Source organism: Galeopterus variegatus, unplaced genomic scaffold (genome assembly GCF_000696425.1).
Source record: "Galeopterus variegatus unplaced genomic scaffold, G_variegatus-3.0.2 Scaffold58, whole genome shotgun sequence".
In the NCBI taxonomy this organism is placed as follows: domain Eukaryota; kingdom Metazoa; phylum Chordata; class Mammalia; order Dermoptera; family Cynocephalidae; genus Galeopterus; species Galeopterus variegatus.
In genome coordinates, this window is record NW_007726169.1 from 1,254,812 (window position 1) to 1,264,367 (window position 9,556).

Below are 9,556 nucleotides of genomic sequence, written 5' to 3' on the forward strand. Positions count from 1 at the left end.
ATAAACACACACACACACACACACACACACACACACACACACACACACACACAAAATCCAGGGGCGGGGGGGAAGAAGACTTAACAACTACAACTCCTTGAAGTTGATACAAGCAAACAGAAAGGACACTGTTGCGTGGGAGGAGGGAGGGGGGTTTTGATAATGGGCCACAATAATCAACCTCATTGTATATCGACAAAATAAAATTAAAAAAAAAAAAGATGCTCAGAGGGTGATGCCATATAAGTTATGCTAAGCAATACTATATTGCTTATGTATAACAGACAGTAAAGTTCTAAAATCATGCATGGAATGATGAAAACACATTCAGAATAGTTGTTTACTTTCAAAATAACATAGATGTATGCTTGTAAGATTAACTCTTCACGGAATTTATGTTCTATATTTAAACCAAAATCTAGAGAAATTTCCATAGATACGTAATACAGACAATACAAAGGAAAAACATCAACGCTCCCCCACAAACGAAGTCTACCTATAGAATCAAGTATTGCCAAATACAAAGAAAGAATTAAAGGAAATATAAGAACAAACTCTTACTTTGATGTTTCTGTAGGTCTCATTCAGAACCATCTTGTTAAATTCAGGATTCTTCAGCGTGTCCAGAAAGTTTGAATACAGACTGTGAAAGTTTGGTTCAATACTGACTCTCTTCATAACCAGATATTGTGAAACCCAGGGCATAAATTCTTCCTTCACAGTTTCCTTTAGCTCTTCAACCTAGTGAACCGATGACAGGGAAGCACAGAATTACACTATGGTTAAGATAAGGTTCAGTTCCTGTGAACTAACTATACTAGAGCATGTGTCTCCTTGCAAAATTAACTACATGCTAAAGCACCACACTATTTCTTTCCACAACGTCAAATAGATGCTACGAAGAATAGTATGTTCAATTCCGTGGTAATATGGAGTCAGTCTTCTCTCAAACTTTGAGTGATTAGGACCGAAACATCTATGGTCTATGGCCATTTCCTTTTTTTTCCCCCCAACCGGTAAGGGAATCGTAACCCTTGGCTTGGTGTTGTTTGCACCATGCTCAGCCAGTGAGTGCACTGGCCATCCCTGTACAGGATCTGAACCCGCGGCATTGGCACTATCAGCACCACACTCTCCAGAGTGAGTCACAGGGCCAGCTCTCTATAGTCATTTTCAGCTTTAAAAACTGAAACATTTATAGTCTCTCACCCTCACCTTAAATTACTAATCTACAAACTACCATTAGCAGATCTAACATCAAAGCTACGTTTTCCTAGATTTCCATCTCCAGGAATAACCTCTAAGTTTGAAGCTTCTCTTCCAAAAAGGATGCTAAAGGCCTCAATATTTCTCCCAGCCAATTATGCTGTGATGTTGAAACACGATACTTGAGTTGTATCTTAAAACCCACTTGCTTAGGCTAATCTTACTGAAAAACACTGACATTTCCAAGTAATCTCTTAACATATAATCTTAGGAGGCAAGCATCACTTTATGCTTTTCACAAAGTCTACTCAGTTATTAGGCATCTAATAAATACTCTGAATAGTCAGAATCTGAAAGGAAATGAGGTATGACTAGATATATAAATAAAACCTTCCATCACAATGAAAACATGAAGTTTACTTCAAAAAGACTGTAACTCACTGCAAAACAATACACTTTAAACTGGTACTATTTAATGTCTACAAAAACTACAACCACTAGTTGGGTACTGATATTTTCTTTGCTTTGATTCTATTACCTCTACCTTTTAAGTCAGTATTTTTAAAAATGGTCAAATATCTCTCTCTCACCCCATTAGACAAAATAGGAGAGGGCATTTATAAACTATGACGTCATACTCACCTTCTGTGTCATATTTGACTGTGAGAGATTGTTGAAGATAAAAGCAATTTTCTCTTGGATATTTTCTGGGGGCTCCACAATTCTCTCAGTTTGATCTGTGGCCACAAGCAATGTATCTATATTTGTAGTATTAATAGAAGGCTAAAAAAAATAATAAAGTACATAAGGCAAATAAGGTGAAATTCTTCCTTGAAAAATCCCAGAAAAAAAATGTATATATAGACTCCTTCAGTACAGAACATACACATCATATGACTACGTTGAAAGACTGGGCATGAATATATACTGAACTATTAATAGTGGCTGCCTCTGGGAAATATGGAGAGAGAGCTACAATGATCCTAAGAAATGCTGATCTTTATACCTTTTTCTTAAATTAGGTATACGTTATGCCAATAATAAAATTATAATACATGCCCACTGCTGGATATACTACAACATAACAACAAATCCTGGAGAAAAATAATAGACCTACTTACTGGTACATCTTTCTTAAAGCTGACTCCTGTTGGCCTGGTGACTGTAACCGTTTTAGCTACAGTGGTGGTTGTTGAGGTGGTTACCATCGTGCTAACCTGACCGGCAAGAGGAGCTTTTGCTGGAACCTGGGCTTGGGCCTGGGCCTGAGCCAGTGCAATACTTCCAGGGGTTGTAATAGAGCCCTGCATTTTCACAGGAGGATCTCTAGACTGCTGTCCGTACTCAATATACTAAAGGGGTGGGGAGAGGGAAACACATTAAAAGAGTTCTAAACAGAAATTAAAATTTTGGAATATATGTCCCCCCACTTCCGAGGGAGTAAAAAATAATTTCAGAGTACTCTTTTGGTTCACTTATCTCCCTTACTCCTTGCCCCATCCTGACTCCAATACATAAGTGCATACCATAGAACTCCTTTACAGATAAAATACTGGTATGTTAAAGTATTTATAGAGAACTAGTCTAGCAAAACAACTTCAAAAAAAGCGGCCCCAAACACCTGCATATAAATTTTTTCAAACCCCTTAATAAATATAAACTGTAAAATTCTTAAAAATTTATGGTAAACTCATCTCTTTCTTCTTGGACACTGATGAAAAATCTAAGGCCTAAAAAAACACACTGCAGTGTAAACCATATCTCAGTAATGTTGTTACTACAAAATAAAAACAAAAAACACTGTATACAGCCAATCCAACTAAAGGGTAAGTAAAACCAGTAATGGGTATTCTAGGGCAGGTTTTTTTTTTCATTTCACAGACCAGGGTTCTATGAAACAAAACCCTGACACAGGGTTCCTGATGCTATTTCAATAGTCCTTAGCTGGCAAAACTAAAACTACCACCTATATGTATAATAGCTGTATAAAGGACATTAAAGTGGCAAAGAAAATCTCTGAATAAAGTTTAGCCTTTTAAACTGACTAATTATAGAAAGATAAACAATGATCTCCTCCCTCTTTCTCTGACTATTTTGCTATAGTAGATGCTAGGGACACCAGTTTTTGTGTGATCACTCCCATGCTACCTCGCTTGCTCTGCAGTCTTCAAGCTCCACATTCCTAGGTCTGAATCTCCTCCTTTCCCCACCAATCTGCTCACTTGAATAAATGTACTCATGCCTCCTACTCCATGGTCCCCTACGTTAAGTCATCACAATAATTCTGCCCTTTTGTAAACAAAACGAGAAGGATGAGGTAGAAAGCACTGGACTAAATTAAAATAAAGAATTTCAAGTAGGCTCAAATTCTGATCTTTCTGATTCCTTGAAATATAAACTTATAAAGTTATTTGCCCTATGTATAAAATATATATACATTAAAAAATTGTCTATATAATAAAATAAAGTTAATAAAGATTAGCTTTCCTGTTCTATATAAGCTGACTTGGACCAAGAACAAGACAAAGATATAAAGAATGCTTACCAATCAACTCAAAATAATCACTAAAACAGTCGTTCTTAAATTTCAAGAACCACAATCACACAATTAAAATGCATATCATATTCTCTAGATCCATTTCCCCAGGGACTGCCTCTTTTTAAACAAGCACCTAAAAAGCAATCTAAGCAGGTGGTAAGATGGCTGTATTTTTAAAAAAACATAGGTTTAAGTCTTCTGTGTTAACAGTGTTAAATTATAGTAACATTTAAAGCAGAGGAAAATTTTACTAATTTACACCTAAGATTCCCACTTCATATTCTTTTTAGAATCAGGCAGGGTTTCCATATGTACTAGCATAAAGATTCTCTTAGTAAAATATATCTATTCTTCAAGAGCACTATCAGGGTAAAAGAACTAGTAAAAGCCTTTGATTAAATTAAGCAAACCCACTGCTTAAAAAGATACCCAAGAATGACATTTTTTCATATACTATTATTAAGCTGCTAAATGAGCAGCAAATAATATGTATACCTAGATCATATCAATCACTAAGAAATCCTAATACCATTCCTAGCAAATCCCAAAATAAATCAAAATAGATAAACCCTCCAACTACTAGACAGGTTGTAGGTATTGATGGCACTTACCTCCTGTAAATGATGTGGAAATTGCATAAAGTGACTGATAGAAGCCAAATGCTGACAATACTGTGGATAGTCCTTCAATCTGCCAACAAAACAATTACTCACTATTTTATGTAAGAAACAGAGGCAGCATTATTAATGAAAACTTTCTTCCAAATACTAGTCTAGGCTAGCTTTCCCATTCAACCTATGAATACCTTATTTGAAGAGAATGCCAAGCGGAAGAACACAGAAGTAGAGTGGGGAAATTACTTGTGAATTTCACTCACTTTATATCAGAAAATAAAAACATTACCTTTGCTTTTTAAAGGTCATATTTTACTTTAAAATTAGATTAAAATGAGCCAGTGAAACTGCTATCTGGAAACAACTCGTATTTTCATCAACAGGTAAATAAAATAATAATTTGTAGTCAATCAATACAATAGAATACTACACAGCTATAAAAAAGTACTTAAACATGCAATAACATGGATTAATCTCAAAAGCAACAGATTCAAAAAGTTACATATTGTATAATTCCATTTAAATGGCACACTGGAAAAACTTTAGAGACAAACTATAGAGATCACTGATTACCAGGGATTGAGTAGGAGGAGACTGACTACACAGGAGAGAGAACAAGGGAACCCCTTGCAGGATAATGGAAATACTTAGTATCTTGATTGAGGTGGTTGTTATACGACTGTATAAATCTGTCAAAATTCAAAAAACTGTATACTTAAAAGTGTGTGATTTCTACTCTATGTAGTAAAGTATATGTCAACAAATGAAAAAAACCCAAAACCCCCTGCTATCTCATTACCACTTGTGAGATAATTTTAATGAATATAATTGTTTTCACTTCTTCCTTTTCTACTTCATACAGTCCATGTAAGATCTGTTAATAATGTATAATAATGAGGCCTGGCACCCATTAATTGGTAAATGATAGTTACTGCTCTTTACATTAAAAACAAGTTTTACAGGAAATCTATCCACTCACCTATTTTTAAATCTATCTAGTGCAGCAATCCCAAAATAATACATTTTGGATCCAAATGGCTTGCGTAAGGCTTCAAGAACGTATCGCAGGGCCAGACCTAGTGCCATATAAGTGACCAATCCTTTTTCAATTATCCCACCAAACAGGCAGGCTGTTATATGTAACTCTTTATCAGGGTACTGGGGGAAAAACCGATATTCTTCAAACAAGTTCCTTAGCATACAGTTAAATACTTCTCGTTCCCTCTTTATAGTAGAGTCTTTAAATCTCTGTAGCATTTCTAATACCTGAAAATGCAAGACAAAAACAACACACATAAAGGAATTACTAGGAGCCTTCCTCAAATATTTTTAATAGAAGACTTATTTAAGCAGAATATCAACCAATAAACAGAGCTTGAGACAAATATTGATTCAAAAGATACACAGATAGATCAAAACACTTTAAGCTGGATTTCTAAAAATCTTAAAAATTGTATTTATTTAAGATTTGATTAACAATGAATAATTAGATCATCTTAGACACTCACCTCATCAACAGACATGGTTGGATGTGGTGGGTGATTATATATTCGTTGGAAATAGCTGTTTGCTTCATCATCTATCTCTTTACTAAAGTGCTGATTTGCCTCTGGCCACACCTGAGACAAGTCCGCTGTTGAAAACAGAGAAGCAATCAATGGGCATTTAAGCCCTTCCTCCACTCCTCCATAAAACAGAAAGAGCCAGAGGACCAATATAGTTCTAATTTTAAACTAATCAAACTAATATTAAGTGGTCAAGTTTCTACATTAAAGTGTTCTAGATAGACATAAAAGATTTTTAACAACGTTGCCTTAAATGGTTCCATTTTAATATTTTCTTCATCAGGACTTATCGCAACATGAAATTGCACTAGGTTCAAATGTACTTACCCTTAATACAACCTCACTAGAGCTTAGCAAGTCTTTATAGGTTTATAATAAAAATCACATTAAACATATAAGAATTATCAATGCATATGCATGAAAGACTGATATAAACACAAAGCATGCTACAAAAACATAACATTCAGACAAGCCTTACACACTATCATTTTCAAGTCAATTGGTATATTTTCAAACCTTGTATCTATTGAGTTCTAATGACAAGAAGGATATGTAAGTCATTTATACCTATGGACTTATATAAAGATAACTTCTAAGGAGGTAAACTTTTAAAAATTGGTTCTTAATTACTTCATATATATTACATGGCAATATTTATGATATATATTATAAGGCTATATATATTATAAAGCTAAACCTTAAAATAAATTAATCTATCATTATTTACTTTATAAAATGCCAAGCTGAAATGGAAATATGAAATTCTGGCTACTCTTGACTTGTTAAAAAACAACACCAACAAATTTTTAGGTTAAGTACAAAATTTATATACAAATATTTAAGCCACTGAAAATCTTTTTACCATACCTACTTCTTTTTAGGTTAAGTACAAAATTTATATACAAATATTTAAGCCACTGAAAATCTTTTTACCATACTAACCCTAACCCTAACTTTTAAGATAAGACCCTAAGGATGCTGTCTCTTATTAGCTATCACTTTGTTCTGGCAATCCAGACAGAGCAAAGGTGGAATGAGACCTCTTTTTTATTTTTTATTTTTTTATTATTATTTTTTTTGTCTTTTATCTTTTTCCGTGTCCGGCAACGGATCGCAACCCTCAGTGTTGCCCCCGTACCGGACCGGGGACCGGCAACGGGATCGCAACCCTCGGTGTTACTCCCGCGCCTCGCTCAGCCAGTAAGCGGGAACCAGTCTGTATGTGGGATCCGAACCCTCGGGCGGGAGCGCCGCCGCACTTCCCAAGCGGCGCACTATCCAGTGCGCCACCGGGCCGGCCCCCTCTTTTTAATTTTAATAATTCAAATTTCTGAATTTATTCCCATTTGTTTAAGAGACACATTAACATATGGCCCTAATACTTGATAACATCAAGGTCTGGGGTTGATCACTATACCAGCCAGCCTAAAACAAAAACAAACAAACAAACAAAACCATATGGCCCTACTAACAACATATTAAGGTAAGGCAACATTTTTTTACATGTAACTCTAACAACAACAAATCAGACGTACAATCAAATTTTTTATGTGTACCAATCACACTTCACAATCACAGACAACACTACCACTTACAAGGTTTCATCTTACTCTGCTGGAATGTAGGCTGGTTCAGTCCAGAGGTGCCCAGTTTCCTCTGTACAAAAGGATCATTATTCACTGCAGGGAGTCCAAGAGCCCCAGTTCCTATACCAGTCAGGCTGCTTGTGCCAAGACCACCTACTAGAGAAAACGAAGGTAGCCAGAAGTCCTATCATTACTCATATTCTTGACTTTATTCACATCTCACATATAAGTTCTTATTGTAAAAGTCAGGGTTGAGGGGGAGAGGGAGGGGATTTGGGAAGTGATAGGTCACGTAAAGAGCATAAAGAAATATCACAATTTGTGTGAATGAATATGCTATTAATAAATTTTTTTTAATTTAAATAAAAAAATAAAAGGATTTTTGTTAATTCCCTTACTGTTATGTCTATAGTTTTATAGAGAATCTGATTAAACTAGTCAGGCTGGATGAAAATTTCTTCAGCATTAATAATTATTTTATTAGTTCATTTATATTCTTGATATTAGTAGGCAAAAATTTTAAAATACACATTCTCAAAGCACACACCAGCATACCTGAGTGAGTCAAAATAAGACCAGCAGTCTTGCTTTACTCAATGATTAAAATTAGAGAATTTCATGCTACTACAACTTTTATTTCTCTCAATTCTGGCAAAGAGAATCTTAGTATAGTTAGCTTTGCTAGGAATGCCTTAATAAGTACAGTGATTTTGGTTAAAGTGAATGAATCATCAGGGTAGAACCGTATGAGTACAGTATTAACTAGGTTACAGAGTCATGACAACATTTCAATCTTTAGGTTTTAGTACCCTAACTTATAGCCTAAACATAAAAAATAAAGAAGGCTCAAGAGAAGTACGTAGGTACAAACCAATAAAATAAAATAAAAAGTTAACTTTTACTTCACTGTAAAGTAACAAGCCAAAATATTTGGGAAAAAACTTTAAAAGTTTTATGGATTTACTATTATTTTCAAAGTAGGTGAAATAATGAGGCAGGCAGAACAGATGCCTGAATGTGATATGTACAATAGTTTCTACCTTTATTATACCAATCTGGATTAATTCATAAAACTGAGAATTCTTTAGAATACGTGATTAGCACACGTTATACCATCATTTGGTAATATAGAATCCTTGCTTAATAAGTGAATTAACTTTACAACTACAAATATACTGATTCTTTATTTCAATTAGACTGAGTTGAATGTAGTAATGTTTTTCTCTCCGCAACTTTGTTGAAGCAACTTTTGCAATTTTATTTAAGCAGCTTTCCTTATCATGTTAACTCCAAACCCCTTACCATACACTAAAGCACTATGAAACTTACAAATAATCCACATCCCCACCCACCCATTCCTTACCTGGAAGCTGGGATGAAAGCCCTCCAATACCACTGAATGCAGTTGTCTGATTTGGGGTTGAAAGGGGTGGAAATGCTTTTGCTGGTGACTGAGGGGTGCTGAATGCAGAACCCAAATTTGGAGGAAAACCCTGCATACTCTGTGTGTGAGGGGCAGCTGAACCACCAATACTAAGAGATGCCATTCCAGCAAGAGGGTCAATCTAAAGAAAAACATTATAAAAATGTATTAAACATACTTCAACGAAAAGCAGATACAACACACATAAGGCAGTCTTTAGCAACACTCTTCATACTCTTAACAAGCAAACTGCAACACCCAAGCAATACTTAAAAACCAATATTAAGTCAAGTGCACCAGTCATTTTTCTTACTGTCATATGTGGAATAGGATTAAAAGGTTAGCCCCTGCCAGAGGACCAAAGCCATAGGAAAAGGGATACAAAACTTCAAGAATAAACTCTTAAGATGAACTGCCCTCCAGCTGTACTACTAAACATTTAGTAGTGACATGGGGCAGTTATTAACATTAAGTCCTTGCAATTTCCAATAAGCCATATTAAAACAAATATAATCTCAAGCTAAGTTATATAACGTTCAACACAATAAAAACATTAGAAATCAGAAATAAATCTTATAATCAAAACAAATCTAGGGCCGGCCCGGTGGCGCACTGCTACAGTG

General features: G+C 35.1%; 1 protein-coding gene across 1 annotated transcript in view; it reads right to left on the minus strand.

Moving 5' to 3' along the window:
- CNOT1 (CCR4-NOT transcription complex, subunit 1) overlaps positions 1–9,556 on the minus strand; it is a 42,490-nt gene that overhangs the window by 31,695 nt on the left and 1,239 nt on the right. Inside the window, exons 2-9 of the mRNA XM_008575191.1 lie at positions 8,874–9,075; positions 7,520–7,666; positions 5,868–5,992; positions 5,339–5,625; positions 4,357–4,435; positions 2,328–2,558; positions 1,849–1,989; positions 562–741 (exon numbers count right to left, since the gene is read on the minus strand). Coding sequence (XP_008573413.1) covers positions 562–741; positions 1,849–1,989; positions 2,328–2,558; positions 4,357–4,435; positions 5,339–5,625; positions 5,868–5,992; positions 7,520–7,666; positions 8,874–9,075 — 1,392 coding nt within the window. The remainder of the gene's footprint in view (positions 1–561; positions 742–1,848; positions 1,990–2,327; positions 2,559–4,356; positions 4,436–5,338; positions 5,626–5,867; positions 5,993–7,519; positions 7,667–8,873; positions 9,076–9,556) is intronic.